Source organism: Papilio xuthus, unplaced genomic scaffold (assembly GCF_000836235.2).
Source record: "Papilio xuthus unplaced genomic scaffold, Pxut_1.1 DF827679.1, whole genome shotgun sequence".
NCBI lineage: Eukaryota > Metazoa > Arthropoda > Insecta > Lepidoptera > Papilionidae > Papilio > Papilio xuthus.
This window is the reverse complement of record NW_013530970.1, coordinates 3739393-3758428: the sequence shown is the minus strand read 5'-3', so window position 1 is coordinate 3758428 and position 19036 is coordinate 3739393. Positions and strand designations below refer to the sequence as shown.

Below are 19036 nucleotides of genomic sequence, written 5' to 3'. Positions count from 1 at the left end.
ACACTGATTTCTCACTCTAATCAAATAATCTATTGACTTGCATCCATTATTTAAAACAATGTGTATTTAATAATAAAAAAATTATTAACTACAAAAAAAAAATAAAAAAAAACAAGGGTGACGATGGAATCAAAACAAGAAATATAAATAAGCCATACCATATCCCAACTTCTTCAAGTCACTATAAATATGTATATATTTTTTACCAAAATATTACTGCAAATATTATAATAAATTTTAAATGCAAGAAAAACAAGCAAAAGCACACAAATACATGCAGGTATTCATATTGCATGCAGCAACGTTAGTTGTCCCGACCAAATTAGTTAGACCCCTGGGTAGGAAATTAGTACTTACAACTTCCTGATGCCACTGTTGCGTTTCCATGGCGCGTCATCAGGCTCCGCGGGTAACGGACCTTGCACTGGCGCCTCCTCTTCCTCGTTAACTGTCGTACTAACTGATGACGATGTGTCTGAACTTGTACTGGAATGGAATACGTCGTAATGTTTTTATATGAAACATTAGTGTCACGGTCAGAAGATAAATATGAAAAACAAAAGTTATAATGTCTCAGAAAACGGACCAATCCAGAATTTTTTAAATTCGATTTTTTTTATAGTCTAAGATCTAGCAAACGAGCAAGCGAACGATCTGAATACGACGAAATACCGAAGCGCCCGCCTCCCACAGACATCCGCAATTGAAGATACGTCGTCTTCCTTTAATCAACGGAGGAGAGGACGCACAAAAATATATTTGACCTTCCCATGCGCTCTCCTTCCTTCGCGTAGAGGAAAAAAGTGGGGAGGGAAAGGAGACTAAAATTATGTCTCCGTCACAAAGAATTACATTTCACTCGTCAAAATCAGTATCGACAATTAGAAGACACAACACAGGTTAAGAAACAAGTCAGGTCATAAAGCGCTTCCTATAGTTCGCTTACCTATCGGGCTGCGGTTCAACCTGCAGCGCTTGCAGCTGCTCCTCGAGCCGGTTCAGCTTTAGTTTGAGTTCGTTCCTCTCGTGCAGTATGGCGCGCAGTTCGCGCACGCTGAACGTCGGCCGCGATGATTGGTCGCCCTCCTCCCCGCCCTCGGGGAATCCCGCGCCGCATGACGTGCACTTTTGCTGAAAACATTCATCCTTCTATCCATTCTTTTAAAATGTAAAATCGAATTAATGATATAGAGAAGGAATCTGCCATAGTTCAGGAGCTAAGGCTCCCGTAACACGGGCCTTATAGTTCGGGAGCCAAGGCTTCCGTAACACGGGACTTATAGTTCAGGAGCCAAAGACCTGGACAGTGTTTTTAAACACTTTACACGTCACGAACCACTTATTGCAAACAGTTAAGTAGTTCTTTAGGGTATAATCAGGATGAGAAATTTTCACTAAGCGACTACTTGAATAACCCTTAAGCCACAATGAGTGCGACAGTTACTATGTAAGTCTAGTGATGAAGATAGAAAAAGATGATTAAGTTATATTTGTCTTTAAAGCAAATAATATATTGTCGACTAATGAAATGTTTGTAAATAAACGGACTGGGGTAATTAAGGTCTAAACTAAGTCTATGGTAAACAAAATTTACTGTTTTCTGTGCATCAGATTGCTGCAGCACGGCAATGTCCCTCTGCTGGGATTGGACAATGGCTGTCAGTTCGGTGCGCTCCTCGCATACCAAACGCATCTGAAAACATTCATTGATTAATCTATAAATGTAATACAAAATATATCACTAACATTTGCTGCTATGTTAATCATGGAACATCCAAGTTGTGTAGTTAATAGTTGCTCCAATGACGATTTTTGTCACAATTGTTGAACAAACGTGTTAAATTTCCTTCCTAAATTTATTAAAAAATGTACGCCCACGTACAAATATAGTTCATTTTATCCGACAGTATTCATACATTTAACGTGAAATGCACAAAAATAACTTGAATAGCCTACATACTATTGCGAGCTTTAGAATTCAAACAAACACTGCATTCGCACTTAAGCTCCATCCAATGCAAAATACGTGTCGAAGGCGTGAAAAAGGCTCGTACGTTTTGTATTATTTGAAATTCACAGCTATTCACGAAAAAAAACATGCTCTTGCATTTTTCTATAGTCTACGGAATATATGTATTTTAAAGAGAATCATTTGGAATGGCGCGCTTTCATTGCCAAGTCAAGTGTCAGATCGATTAGTGAGGGGACATAAACGTTGATATTTTAATAAGGCTAGTGTTGCGCCGATACACCGGCACAGTGACGGATTGTCTTCCTAACAATACGTAACCATGATTAACAATGCAATGATACGAATTATATCAATTCCATAAGTATCTTGGGCTTTAATATATACAATTACATTTTAGGAAATTCATTATAAGTTTATTGATTAATGTTATAATTATAATACAGTTTAGTATCGAATAATTCTACGAAATTGTTTTGGTGTAAACTGATATCAATTTCATTACCTAATACAAATAAACCACAATGGACTATAAACAAATTGAAGAGCGACCATTAAATACTTAATCGAACAGCTAGTAAAATTTATTAGCCAAAATAAAGTGGGGTTTGGTCACAATCAACGTAATAGGATTTGGAGGTGCGTGCGAATGGCTCCGCACTTAATATAACCGTGAGTTTTCACAGACGAAAGACGTGGGTGTTAGCTTAATTTTTTCAAAGAGAATGTGTGATTAGAATATATTTTTGTACAAGTATTTCTGCTGTAAAAACCCACAACGACCTGTTACTGTAGTTAGAGTCGGCGGTTTATTTCCATATTAAAAACCATAGCTACAAAAACACATTCTAATATACATTCGTTGAAATCAAACTAAGATATAATTTTGTACATTTTAGAGACTTTAAATCCCAAACAATAGAAGTATTCGGGCGCATACTAAAATATTTATATCATTGATTCGTTTGTTCAAAATTGCGAAAGTTTAGTATTACAACTGAGAGCTTTGGTCTAGAGTTTTCGTGCCAACTTTTGAACTCGTAGTAGAATACTGAAGCCTTTTTAAAAATTCAATTATTAGACACATCGGTGGCAGTTGCCAAAAGAAATTGAAACTATGACGTAATAACGTCTATAGACTTGGCCCATATCGATCTTAGCATATTTTCAGTCAACCAACCCGCTCTGGGCCAGCGTGGTTGACTATGGCCTAGTCAGCCCTAACTTAGGGTACGCCGAGGTCGATCCCCTCGGTCTAGCCTACAGTGAGCTGATGATATATTCATTCGGGAAACAAAGTTTTGTTCCTGCCACACTAAGAAAGGAGTAAGGACTGGGCATTGACAGTAATTACATGAAAAATTGAAACTTATTCGATGAAAATAGTTACATCTTTTATATCTAACTCTTTTCGCAAGACGGGTCAAAACATAAGAACGTGCTCGTTTTTTAGCCTAATATCATAAAATTTCCTGTGTTATAGTTAACATACTTTCTCGGTGAGAAGAGCCCTTATTCCTTTAAAGTATGTTATTAAGAGCTCTAAAGTTATTAACTACTCATGACGAGATAGGGGGTTCATCTTGATACTATTTAGGTTAGTGGTTTTGCTATTTACTTTAAGTTAAAAATGCATTTAAAAGACGGGTTACATTTGAATAAGTATTTAAAATGTTGCAGTCTTAAATAGTTTGATAAATATATTATTTATATTTGATATAAAGCAAAAAAAATAAAGGAGATAGTCGTAAAAATTCAAAGCTAATTATCAAATAAAGTAGTATAGCGTAGACCAGACAGTTTGCAGTCGCGAGGGAAACATTATTTTAAATTCATGAAAGTTGAATTGGCGCAATGTTTTGCATTCGTGTGGTTTACATTTTTTATTATGAAAAAAGTATGATAATAAATTCAAACATATCGGAATTGAAGGTGAATTTTAAATTACACGATCTTATACTTATCTGTGCTTACATGATACTGTGAATAACAACTACCGAAAATAAGATATGGTTATCTCTGTTTTATTCAAGAAAAACAAAGGGATGGCGATATTTTATAGTACAATCAAGTGCAAACTCATGGCAGATAATTGATGAAAAGATCGATATTGCGTTTGTCGATGAATGTACGTTATTTCATTATATTTAAAAAATATTTCGTATGAATTATGAATTAATATTGTGACTATCTATTATAATAATAGTAAATTTTTACACTTATTATAAGGTGGCAAACGAGCAAACGGACACTTCAATTCACCAAATAGTGAAGCGACTGCTGTCATCATCATCAGCTCACTATACGTCCCCACCGAGAGGCTCGGAGTCTACCCTAAGTTATGGGTGACTAGGCCATAATCAACCAAGCTGGCCAAGTGCGGGTTGGTGTTGGTGACTTCACAAATATCTTTGAATTTCTTCTCAGATATGTGCAGGTTCACAACTGCTGTCATAGACATGTTAATCGACAGAGGAGGTCACGCTCAGATAGAGGACATTTCCCCTTCCTATGCGTCCCCTTCACCGTCAATTCCCCTTCCCCAAATACAAGAATATAATTACCTGATTTTGTAGCTGCTTATGCTTCCGTCGTAGATCCCGACTGACCTGTGCCAATTTGTCCACTTGATTCGTCAACTGTAAAGTATCCAAAATTGCCATTTCAATACACGAACTCACAATTTAATTTTATAATACACTATTTAAATAATATCTATAGTAGGTTGGTAACCACATAAGTTAAATGTTTAATACAAATATCAAATCATAACAAATAATAATCTAAAAGATACATCGTGTCCTTCAGTGAGCATGATAAAAAAAAACATGTTAGTTGATATGTATATCTTTTATCAGACATTTCGATAGTTCGATTAGATAGCCTTATTATTTAAATCGAACGTCTCTTTGCAGGGAGCCAAAATATTGCTATCAAAAGGAGCCGACAAATTGACTTATATAATCCAAAATTGCTTGCTCAATAAAAGATTTCAGATAAAAGACAAGGATTGACGTATAGCTTGCGTTTTTATTTATTCATATAAATATATAACATTAATCCATTTTTATTACATAAATAGTAGCGTATGCCTATAGCCTAATGGTTAAGAATACGGATTTCCGATCTCTTGGCCCAGAGTTCGAATCCCGCCAATCGACTATTGTCGTCAACAATGTCCTAGCACAAACAAGCCTAGAGCTTACTTGGAATAATGCAAGAAATATTAGTAAATTCACAAAAATTTGCTAATCTATATATATAAAAGAAAGTCGTGTTAGTTACACTATTTATAACTCAAGAACGGCTTTACCTATATGGCTGAAAATTGGTGAGGAGTAGCTTAGAGCCAGGAGACGGACATAGGATACTATTTATTCATTTTTTTTTAATTTATGCCTTGAAGAACTGCTTTTTATTTAACTTACTAATATTATAAATCCGAATGTTTAGATGGATGTGACGTGGATTGATGGATGGTTGGGCTACACTAATTAAGTTTTTTTTATATATCCACGCGGACGGAGTCGCGGGCGACAGCTAGTTTTTTATAAAATAAAAATCACAACCTCGCGGAGACAGACAAAAGGACGAATAAAACGTGTAGGCTTCGCAGAACAAAACAAAGTTATTAAAATCATTGTATTACAAATTGGAATGATTTCAATTAGTGTTTGAATACGATGCTGTAACAACAAAGATCTGTATTCAACACAATTCAATGCTTGTTATATCTCTTCAATCAATGATTCCAGGCCTTCGGTTTCGACTTGCTTTAATTACGAGTGTATGAGATTAACAATTTTGAAACATCCTGTATTGTTCATTTGAATTGTAATGAAAATGTTCTTTGAAACTTATACCGCCTGTTCGATTTCTACAAAAACATACCAATACTTTAATTTAAATATTTCTCTTAATTTAATTATTCTATAATATAATAAACATTTTAATTCTAATTTAAAAGACAATTAACAAAAGTTGTAAGTACAAATATATAAACAACCTGTAGATTTATATTTAAATTCTTATCAAAGTTAAACATTTATAAAAGCTTCCAAGAATACTGGCGATCTGTAAAGAAAAGCCGCACAAGGTCGTCCACCCACGCTATGTAAATGGCCTCAAGTCCCTCCATTAAGAAAAACAATAAGAAAATGTCGCAGACACTTTAGAAAGACAATTTTCTTGTGTCTATTTATGGACTGTACAAGTATACGATGCTTATTAACCAATTCTTATGTAAAATTAGCTTTAACCAGCGACTTCGTCTGCGCGAAAATAAAAAAAACACTTTAAACAGCCTATGTGTCCTTCCGGACTATGTTCTACGTCTATGCCAAATTTCAGCTAGATCCGTTGAGCCGTTGCGGAGATACCTTCAAACAAACATCTTTCCATCCATCTAAACATTCGCATTTAAAATATTAGTAAGATAGTAAGATAGATGTCGCCCGCGACTCCGTTCGCGGAGAATAAAAAAAACTTTATTAGTAGCCTATGTCTTCTCCAGACTAAGTGTCGTTCTCGAGATACATTCTAACATACATCCATACATCGCATTTATAATATTACTAAGATAAGATAGTAAGAAGACTACGAAAGATGAAAAATAAACACTAATACTCAATAGATATTGAAATAAAACCAGGCTACAAAATTGATAATATTCATAAATAAATAAATATACGAGCACGAAATACTGGCTCAATATTGAGTACAGTCCGAGATAAACTGAAAGTGTTATTTATAAATATTAATCAATAATGATATTGCTTACATCTGACCTAGATAGCGACTGAATATGATTTACATTTAGGAGGAAGTAAAAAATTTCTACGATGGCGAGACCTACGTCCAGATCATTATTTATATGTTCTATAAGAAGATTATCACCTGATTCAGACCTAGATTAAGATAAGGGACACATTAAGGTTACACATTGAGTACACTTTACCTCAAGATTTGTTTGTAAACATACTATTTTGAAGCTTTATGAAATGGTGCTTATAACCATATAAAACTTACTTATATTATAAATGCAAATGTTTGGATGGATGCTTGTAAAATGTATCTTCGGAACAGCTGGAAAAATCTTACTGAAATTTGAAATAGATGTAGAAAAGCTGTTATACATAAGTATTCTAAAATCTCAATTCAGTATATTTAAATCGTATAACACTATCACCTCGTCACAACACAACACCTAAGCAATTAAACAACCTGCGAGTGAATCACTATGAATCATACCTGCATGACATTTTATCCGTCGAGCCGTTTAACTAAATGTAGATATGAAAAAACATACTGGTTATCGATGTTACCTACTTATATTGAATACAAACAACAGTAGAAGTTGGATAAGTTATAGTCTAAGTGGACAGTCAAATCTGCAACATTTTTCTTGCTTATGACTTTTACGTCTAACGCGAGTTTTGCGCATATAAATGTACTCCGGACAATGACTCGTTTCTTGCTTATCGACTTTAAGATAACTGGAAATAAAAATTATATTTTCTGTTCCTAAATATCCTCTCTGTAGGAACGGGAATGTTTGGAAAAAGATGGAGGAGGCCTTTACTCACAGCGGTGTCCATATCTAAACACGTAAATCTAACAATACTAATATAAATGTAAGCTAATTACTAACAATACTAAGAAAATACTACTCATGTAAATAGTTATTTAGATATGGAAATAAAAGACTTTATTATTATTATTAAATATCCTCTCCAGGTCAATCTTACTTGGACTGACTTGAAAGGAGGACTTATTTGTTCTGAATTGTTCAAAAATAAGTAATTCGCGTTGATATTGTCTCGTTACAAATCATCAGTTTTATATTATTACCATAGATTTACTACAAACGTAGTCCATAAATAAACATATATAGTGAGTGATATGACACAATTGCAGTTGGCTCGTTCACGCTATTACGAGAAGCCGAGTGGTGCTTAACTTAATTAGGAGCCACACGAGCCGCTTTCGGATTTCTCATGCGCATTAAATAGAATTTATTAACCACTCTTTACTTGGATAAATGCTAAAAGTATTATATGTAAAAGTCATTTATCACTATTTTATAACTAGCTGTCGCCCGCAACTCCGTCTGCATAGTAGTCAATTCTGAGACCTACTGAATATGCATATAAACTTTCAAAAAATCGCTCAAGCCGTTTCGGAGGAGTATAGCAACTAACATTTTGACGCAAGAATTTTATATATTAGATAAATTAAAATTTACTTAAGGGACATAAAATATTACATTACAAAGAGACTGGTGTACTGGAAATGGTTTGTATGCCTGAAATTTATTAGAACCTATTAGGTCTTTAGTAATATATAAGAAACAGATACTACTATTTTTTATAACAAAGGTGGCAAACGAGCGAGCGGAGATCTGAAATCGCTGAAATAGCGAAGTGACCGTTGCGCATTGACATACGCAATTAATATACGTTACCTATCTTTAATCGACGGAAGAGAGGATGCACAGAAAGAAAATATTTTCCCTTCCCATGCATACTCTCATCCGGAAAGTCCACTTCTGCTTCCCACCCTTATTACAATATTTTATAAAGGTACTACTCAGAACTAGCTAAAGTTCCATTATATGCCTATAAACATCATACCTAACCATAATTAAGCTGATATAAGGTGTTAAGATAGAAAGGTCTGCCATTTACCAAAAGTATAAATTGGAAGACAATGTAATTTTAAATTTACCGGTTTATAAAGAACACAATACTTCTAAATTTTATAAAGAAACCATATTGATCATTTATCACTTTTTATAACGGACGTGGATATCCAATCATACGATTCTACACCTTATAACTATTGTTTAAGGTTTAAAATTCATCACAATATTTTCTCAACTTCAAACAATGGTTGAGTTCAAAATTCCTTTCTATAAATTACTGTAAGTTAATGTTGAATTACTTTCACTGATGGTCACGAACCGGTTTTGAAGCGGCTACATTTTTCTACACTCGATTTCGCATGAGATTACATAAAATAATTTGTTAAAGCGTAAGATATCATAAAATTTTCATTTGACCGTAATGAGATAATTAACATAACAGTGAAGTTCTCACTGGCACAACGAATTCTATACAACACTAGCTGTCGCCCGCGACTCCTGCGTGAGGAATAAAAAAATAGATAGTAGACGATTCTTAGACCTCCTGAATGTGCATATAAAATTTCATAAAAATCGATCAAGCCGTTTCGGAGGAATTTTTTCTAGAAGATATTTTCTTCAAGTGGAAGCCAATATTAAAATTACCACATTCCTCGAAACCATTTTTTGCTGTCTGTACTGAAAACTGCGTTTGTTCCGGGAAATCTCTAAAACGGCTAGACCGATTATGTCAGAACTTTTACTGGATATAGCCGACATGTAGAGGACTAACTTAGAATATATATTTTTAAATTCCGTAGTGACAAAGTCGCGTGCGACAACTAGTCGACATATAGAATTTGAACAAGAATTTAATTTGATATCTTCTAATCTTTAACTAATCTTGCTGAACTAACATGGTATCTACGACTCATATCAGCATATACGGTGTTAGGTATAGATACCTAGAAAGTCTGTACATTAATTTCAGTATAGAAAGGCGATATTTAATGTAAAATAAATATTTAAATGTATTAAATACGTCATTCTATACCACAAGACTCTCAAAAAGGCAATGTCTTGTCGAGCGTGATGTATTTAAAGGCAGAAAAGGAGGAAAATTATATCTATTATTTATTTAAAAAATAATAAACATATGGAATTATTAATTTTATTAACATTATCAAGGTTCGATTCATATTTTTTCGTATCACCTTATTGATTTAATAACAGGAAAAATAACCAGTTATTATTAAAAAAAAACAAGTCAATGTATGAATCCAATATTAATGGTATTAAAAAATAGATTCTCATCATTTATCACCAATTTTTCAAATAAATATCTTATAAAATTAATTAACAACTTACTAAAAACTAATATACCTTAGTAATATAACTAAGCATTCCTTATTACCTAGATCTTACTAATATGTATTACAAATACAAATGTTTAGATGGATGGATGGATGTTTGTTACAAGGTATCTTCGGAACGGCTAAATGAATCTTGATAAAATTTGGCACACATGTAGAACATAGACTGGAAGAACACAACTACTTATTTTTTTTTTCTTATACCGCGGGGACGGAGTCGTGGGCGACAACTAGTTATAAACATAACACTAAACTCCGTGTTAATATGTACAAACCCAATCTCGCCCAACCTCGTCTCTAGACTAACTAATAGGACATAAAGACGGCTATTAACTGGTCGTCTGTTTGTACAAACTTTACGTAGCGTTAATTACACTCTTTTATCCATCAACTTTGTAACTTTTACATCGCTATAAATATCTAGGATTGAATTTTCACAGATACGTTTAATCAATAATAGGACTTTATAGACTGTGTTGCCATAAGCTGATAGTTTTATTTAAAAGATTTTTTTTATATTATTATAATATACTACACCGTCACCCGCGAATCCGTCTCCGCTGAATTAACAAAAAAAACTTAAAAAGTAGCCTATGTATTCTTCCAGACTATGCAGTCGTTCACGAGATATTTTTAAAATTACATACATCGATCTAAACATTCGCATTTATAATATTAGTAAGAAGTAAAATTATATACTTTACAAAATGTATTATATGTAAAATATATAAAAATAGTGCACCACCAGGAACCAATTTTTAGGGTTGCAGAAACAGAAACCTCCCCAGTATGCTCCTCACAAACAAAAGTTTCGTAAATTACGTATTTTAGTAGAATAGGAAAGTTTTCGTACATCGTAAAATGTCTAATGAAAAACTCCAGAGAACCAAGGACAACATTTTCTTGTGATTTTATAAGTCCCAAAACGATCAGACGTAAAACATAGCCTGGAAGAACACATAGGCTCTAATTTCAATTCCAAACGGATGGAGTCACGGGCGACAGCTTGTTCTTTTATAAAATATTCATTTACATATCCGCGTTATCTTATAAGAATAGATCCAAGGTAATGTCACGCTAGGGTGCATTAAGATACTTTTTCAGTGACATCGCTATAATATCGAAAAGTAAATAGTATAGGAGATAAATTCCAGATTGACAGACCGACTCCGTTGTTATCCTCTCGAGGTACGGAATTTAAAAAATGATATACTTTGTTTAACAACACTTAACAGCATTACTTGATGCGAATAACATTATCTACTTTATTATACCAATTTAGAGTAATAGATTTAACTATTGTAAAATATGCGAATGAAACCCTAAGTGAATCCTATGCTGTGATGAAAATAATTAACAGATTAATCAATCCTTTATTAAATAATAAAAGGAATAAATATAAACAATTAAATTCCGTATCATCGTATCAAAAGAAGGATGTAAAATAAAGCAATCTTGTATGATAAAGTTTACGAGAGAAGATTTAACTAGAAATAAAATGTAGGCGAACGTTCCCACAGATAATGTTAGCAGTGTGACGTCAATGCGACAGGTAATTGTCTGACATCACCGACTCATTCGTAGCGTGACTTTACGTCGCTATTTACGCCTTTTACATTTTTATACGACGGAAACTAGGCACTTTAAAGGAGTAAAACGGTGTTTCCACAATCGAAAACTAGTATAAAAACATGTTATCATCACTGCCATTCTTTGTGCAAAAAAAATATGTTTTACTACACTAGCATAGCATCAAAAACCCATTGTTCAGATTAATTCTATGGATTCAATTTAGTAAATGGGAAACAATCCCATCGGCTCAACGGTAAACTCTCGATTGCTTAAATTTTACTAAAGTTCGTCTCGACCTGTCTAGACACTTTACGTTAATACAAAAAATCCTAACAATGAACATGTTATTATAAAGTAATCACGGCCTTATCTAGAATCTTTTAACTTCTTTATACAACTAAGTACCCAAAATAAGCTGGTTTTCTAGTCGAATCTCGCTGACCTACTTTAAAAAATACACCTCCAAGACCTGAATGGTATTCATTTAGAAAAACTCAGCTTTAGTAAAAGTAAAGGTCATCTTTACATACAGAAACATTTGCTATGAATGAAAAAATTTCTCTTTTAACGTGCACCTTTTATCATTTGCACTTTGTAACATTTTAAAAAGGCTTTATCTATACAATTTATTTGCTAAAATGAAAGTAGTAAAATAAAACACGATTAAACTAAGAATCGTGTTTTAAAATAATGTATCATCTTACTAATATAAATGAGAAAATTAAGAACACATGGACTATAGTTTTTTTCTTAATTCTGGACTGTGTCGTAAAATAGAATAACCTAATAAGCTATGTGTACATTGACATGTTGCAGTAAACAATGAAAATATTATAATTAAATTCACTAATTATTACGTATATTTAAGTGGTTTTATATATAAAAGAGCGTCGGTGGGTCAGAGGTTAAGCACTTGACTTGCAATATGCAGGTCCTTCGAATCCCGCGATGTACCAATGTGTCTTTGATTTCCGATTTACATATGTACATTTATCCAACGTTCTTACGGTGAAGGAAAACATAGTGATGCGACCTGCACATAATCGAGAAGAAATTCAAAGACATGTGTGAAGTGAAGCAAGCCGCATTAGGCCAGCGTGGTCGACTATGGCCTTATCACCCCTAACTTAGGGTAGGCTCCGAGCCCCTCAGTGGGGACTTATAGTGAACTGACGATAATCTTAAGGAGTATGTTAAGGTTATTTCGGAAAACTAACGCGAGTTTAAATATTGACAACGTACATATTAATTACAATTATTTTTACCGTTAATTAAATATATGAAGTTATGAAACTAAAATTAAAAAAAATCTCAAAAATGTTAGCTACCAAAATATTGCAGTAGTAGTAAATATCCCGACGTGCAAAAACCTACTCTAAACTCTAGAAGCCCTCTTATAATGAGATGTGTGTGCTTTTGCATAATCCACATGCTATGTTAAAATTTTCAAGTAACGTGCAAATTTATGAGACCTTGCGCGCACGAGATATAATTCTCTGGTAATATTTTTTTAAATTTTTTAATGACAAAATATTTTACAGCATGAAATACAAAAAATATATAAAAGTAACAATTTTATTATAAAGTACCGCATCAGTAAATCATTTAAAAGGCAAATGGAATCCTTGTAACAAACATTTTTCCATTTGTGATATTATGAGCAAAAATTTTTTTCATTCGCAATTCCTTTTTATAATGAAAAAGTTATAAATATAGTGAAAACATTTGGCAAATTTCTGCCTACACTTAAATCCAATAGGCAGTTAAGTTAATTTATAGTTAGAACTAGCCGTATCGCCGGAAACCTTATTTGGCAAAGCTCCGCCTTCATCTCTGAAATATAAGCTAAGTCTAAGTAAACTTAATTAAACTTTAGTTAAGTAAACTTAACAGTCATGTTGACTATAAAATACAATATTATTGTGTTTTTGCGACTATATATTGTTACTATCGCGCGCGACTCTGTCCGCCCCGAATAAAAAAAAACTTAATTATTAGTCTATGTGTTCTTCCAAACTATGTTCTACATATGTGCCAAATTTCAGCAAGATCCATGCAGCCGTTCTAGAGATTCAAACAAACATTCATCCATCGATCTAAACATTCGCATTTATAATATTAGTAAGATAATAACACAAAAAATTCTTGAAGTTTGTTCGATAATGTAACCTCCTCAAGTCTTCAGTCAGTCAGTGCAAAAAATAACACCCGCAATAAGTCAGACATAAAAAATTGGCAATTTAACAATCATATGGGAATCAGTATCAGTCATATCATCCGTTATATAGGGCTGCTAACATTTAATAAACATAGTCATGAATATGGGCGGTAAAAAAACACAACCGTCCTTAATCCTAAGCACATGTTTAAAGCGAAATCTAGGGACTCCTTTTGTTTTAAAGACTTTAATGTTTCAAAGGAATAAGCTGAATGTGCACCATGTAAACGCGAATAAGTGTAACCAATCCGCCCTGTACCAAGTTTACTATACCCTAGTCACTCACAACTTGGGTAGACTCTGAAACCCTTAAAAGTATCGCAAAAACATAAGTATTGACGACAAACGCGAAGTGACAACCCCAGTTATAAATGAGTAATGAAAAATGTAAGCTCATGTTCCAGAAACACAAGAGCGTCGTTACCCGATCCCAATTCATCACAATCAATCAATACAGACGCCGCTATTTTATACGGGGTTAAAAACATCTTTCTATTGTTTTTGTATTTTTGCTGGAAACCCAACTAAACCTTGTCCACGATCCAACCACATGTTTTTTTATATTATAGTAAGCGGACATCTGGATTCGCCGAAATAGCGAATGGCCTTGCCTTAATCAACGGAGGCGACGCAAAGATAGAGAATGTTTCCCCTTTCTATGCCCCTGTCCATCATATCCGCTTGCCTTTCTCATCCATTTCAAAATACCCAAAGCACTCAAAAGTTTCGTATAGAGGTCGTCAAAAACGTAAGTTGTGATGAGAGGTAAGTCAGGGAAAAGGGCAATGGTCTACCCAAAAACTTACTACGACATTAGTTAAACCTAACTTTGATGTATTCGGGAGAAAAAAATCCCATGTTAAGGAGTGTTCAGTCTAAGTCAACCTTTGTGGTCAAAGCCAACAAAAACATTGTCATCTTTATTTACATCGATGCAGACAGTTACATCAATAGAAAGTAGTGAAAAACTTTATAGATAGATTTTTTTATTTTTTGTCCAACGCTAACGGAGATTTTATAATAATTTCTGCTCGCTATTATATAAGAGGAGGAGATAAACATTTTCAACGTTAATGAATGTTGCATTTGCTGTGATAGAATTTTCTCTCGTTATTTAAACAAACTCTTTGGTTATTTCAACTTTGAACGGAAACCTCAATTATTTGTATTTTTGAAATTCACAAATGATTTACCCATCTTATATAAAAAATTAATGGAATCAGAAATTAAAATCGACGTCCGATTTTGTATTTAAAAAAACTGAATCTCTGTCCTTTTTTAGGTAATCCTTAGATTTTACACATGAAATTTAACTATCGTAATATATCTTTTTTTTTAATCATTATTAAACTTTGACAGATTGTACAAATCAAAATTTTGATTAATATATCAAAATAAATACTAAACTGACAAATAAAATCTACTTATCGGTAGCCTCGTAACGCTCCTGTCTCCATGACCACAGGTTTTTGTTGCGAAAAAAGAACACATAATTGTAATTTAGCATAACGAATATGTGCAAGAAAAACTAATGACCATGAGTATATAAATGTCATTTGTCCAAATAAAAAAAATCTACGAAGGTCTGAACAACTCCTCTCTCTCTCCCTCAGGGTGCCTTTCCATTTAATTGAGGTTGGCCGTCGGCTCATTGAACTTTTGCCGGTTTTGTGCCAAGCGAAATAAATGTTCCCCTTGTAATATCCGTCTATTCCTTGAACACGTTAAACTGGCAAATTTAGTACCACAAAGAATATAACAACGGTTTAAATAAAATCAAAGAGCACAATATAAAAATCACAACTCTCTTGTATTTTGCTTTTTTATACAAACAATACGTACTCATTTGTAAGAGAAAAAGAAAACTTTGATAAAAACAAGCGCGATACTGGAATTTGAGGCGAGAGCTTAACGCCCCGCTTGACCCGCTTTCCGACAAGGGCTTTTCACAAGATTATGAATTTGTTTTAATACGCGCTGCCCGCAATTAAATATAACGTTGTTTTATGCTTAATATAATCCGTTTAAGATTTACAAATGTGGTATTACTTTAATATCTTTGTAAAAACATGTGTTGTAAAAATATAATTCATAAAAATAATGTTCATACTACAAATCTTACTAATATTATAAATGCGAATATTTGGATATTTGTTGAAAGGCATCTACAGAACGGCTGCATAGATCCCGGTATAATTGTGTAGATGATGTAGAACACAGCCTGACAGAGCACACAGGCTTCGAATTAAGTTTTTTTTTATTTGGCACAGATGGATGCGCCGGTGATAGCTAGTCCAAAATATATTCTCTATAACTAGGCTGATTACAATTAAATCTGGATGCGCGATAGTGCCTACTTGAGGCGATACGTTAAGTATTTGTTGTAAAAGAGGATAGTTCTGTCAATTCTTATATCATCTATAACAATTTTCAATATTTTAAAATACAATTTTAAGTCAACATGGGCTTGTCATTTAATTTAACACAATCACATTTTATGTAAAAATATAGAGTTACATGTTCAAAATTCACAAAAACCTTTTTAATTATTAAACATTCATGATCCTGTTACCACATTGCTTTCGCCAAACGTACAAAATAATTCGCACTTAAAAGGTGAAAAGCTACGAAAATATTAAACCATAACTCCTATATAATGCGAAGCCTTCCCTAGAGATGGTATTAATAGGTTTATGTATGTCATAAATTGAGGTGGGGCATCAAATACCGCGTATTGACATTTTGGGAAATGCCGTATTGAGTTATGCTAAAATTTTATAGGTTAAAGCAGTTGCCTGAGACTTCGTCCGCGCGGAATTGAAAAAATTTTGTAGTCAACCGGGAACAACAACAACAACAAATTGAACCGTTAATTTTGGAGCCTATTCAACAAACACTTAAATATTTGTTCTTTATAATATTAAGTACAGATAAATGAATTTTATATTAAGCTAGCTTTTGCCCGCAACTCTGACAACTAAATTAGTAGCCTATGTGTTTTTCCAGACTATGTTCTACATCTATGTCAACTTTCAGCGGAATCCTCTCAGCCGTTCCAGAGCCTTCAAACAAGCAAGTTTTATGCTTATTACTTTTTAAATCATAATCATTTTCAAAAAAGACCATTAATATGCAGTCATAAAATAAATAAAATGCTAGAGTCGATTCAATAGAATATTAAGGAATCAGTTAGTAATACAGAGTGTATTATAAATTCCCTCGCCTTCAAGAGTGATGATTTGCAATTATTCGTTCCCGGACCCATTGGTCTTCATTCAAACGTTAACAATTTAATATACGAAAGCATTTGTTATACTTCTTGGCAGGCGATTAATTTAAGATTGTTAATATTAATTCTGCGTTGAACCAAAAGGAAGACGAAAAGTAAATCGTTTACTAAACGGTCTACATTTAACTGTTTTCCCTTCCCTTTATCTTATAAGGAAAGGATGGAAAGTGGAAGAGGATTTTACAGATATGAGGATGCATGGGAAGGGAAAATATTCTCTCTCTGTACATCCTATCCTTCGTCGGTTAAAGGAAGACGCATCTGCAAGTCGCTTCGCGATTTCAGCGACCACAAATGACCGCTCGCTCGTTTGCGACCTTATGATATAAAAAATCACTATGAAAATCCGAACCATCTCATTGCAGAAGCTAAGAAAGTAATTTGCGAGAGTAAAATCAAATTAAAAAATATACGATAGCACATTGAAATTAGTTCCAATAAAAAACACTTAAAATATTTCTCATTAAAAAAAATTAAGATAAAAAAGCAATAGAAATTAATTTATACATATTACGGATAAGGATTATGGAAATGTTAATTTTGAATTAAGAAATAAAACAGTTTTAATTTCATCAGAAGCTATTAGATCGAAATCGAAAAAAGATAAAGGAGTAACAAAGCAATTTAATATAGATATTTTTCAATGCTTCGACTAAAGATATTCAAATTTGATAGAGAGGACATCAACAGAACTATCCGTGCAACGGTTTCTGTCTATTAAGTAGCTCTATGTGTTAAAAAAATAGTCAAAACCACGTATCAACAAAATTAGTTACAAAAGTAACTAAGTAAATGACCGACAGATTTCGTAAAATATAAATGGTGACTTAAAAAAAATTGTATATAAAACATTATTTGGATATAACATGTTGGAAACATTGATAATCATTCCTAAATTATTTTACGACGCGAGCTTATAACAATTTTGACAATTCTTTTATGACTACTTTTTTATAACAGAAGGGGGCAAACGAGCAGCGGGAACATCGAGGTATTCAACGACGCCCATGGACATCAGCAATACCAGAGGAACCGCAGATGCGTTGCCGGCCTTTGAGATAGTGATAAGCTCACTTCTTGAAGGACCCTAAGTGGTAGCGTTGTCAAACTGGAAATCCACGTTTAAATTTCGCATAAACTTCACGTAATAACAAGATTGGCATGATGGATGGTCAAAGGTTAGTAATGCCCAAGAAAAAAACAAGTTCAACAAGACCCAACATAATAATATGCAGCAGAAACAAAATAAGTCCAAAACAATTGAAACCCAACACTATCACAGATAGTCATTGAAATTTAAACCTTAAAAACGTTGTAATAACATTAATATTAGAAGGACACTGTGTAATTGATAAATTGATTAACGGTTAGTGAATGTACAGTCAGCGTCATATAGATCGTCACAGACAAGATATGCAAATATATAGGTACATCAAAAGTAATCAATTATATCGGTACAACAAAAGTCCTCAAAATAATAGATACATTCACCCTGCTCAAAAACATCGGTACATACACAGCGTCAAATATATGAGTACATGCAAGATGCTCATAAATATCGTAGCATCCACAGCGTCATAAGTAACGAAGCAGTCAAGGTGCTCAAAAATATCGGTACATTTGACAAAATTGAACTCTATCTCTATATACTTGTGATACAATTTGGAATAAACTACTTCTGTTACATTCATTTGACACTTCGTATTAACATTATAGGTTGTCCGGAAAGTTCGTTCTGATTTTCGATATAAAGCTTACAATAGACTGTAGCTGAAGTGAATTCATTTTCGGATTTCCACCATTATCAAACGTCACAAAAATTTCTATATTGTGAATAATTTCATTTCAATGGTTGAGATAAAAAATAATTTTTAAAATTTTATCCAATAATAAAAGACGTTTTAGGTATAGAGTCGTACCAATATAATTTAAAACCATTTCCAAAAATTTAAGAGGACAGGGTTTCAATTTTCCTTATAAAGCGGCACGAACT

The 19036-nt window shown here is 33.3% G+C and overlaps 1 protein-coding gene across 3 annotated transcripts in view; it reads right to left on the bottom strand.

Moving 5' to 3' along the window:
• Positions 1 to 19036, bottom strand: part of Rilpl (Rab interacting lysosomal protein like) — a 33194-nt gene that overhangs the window by 3567 nt on the left and 10591 nt on the right. For all 3 annotated transcript variants that reach the window (XM_013312438.1, XM_013312436.1, XM_013312437.1), the window contains exons 4-7: positions 4534 to 4608; positions 1595 to 1693; positions 947 to 1131; positions 358 to 486 (exon numbers count right to left, since the gene is read on the bottom strand). In XM_013312438.1, coding sequence (XP_013167892.1) covers positions 358 to 486; positions 947 to 1131; positions 1595 to 1693; positions 4534 to 4608 — 488 coding nt within the window. The remainder of the gene's footprint in view (positions 1 to 357; positions 487 to 946; positions 1132 to 1594; positions 1694 to 4533; positions 4609 to 19036) is intronic.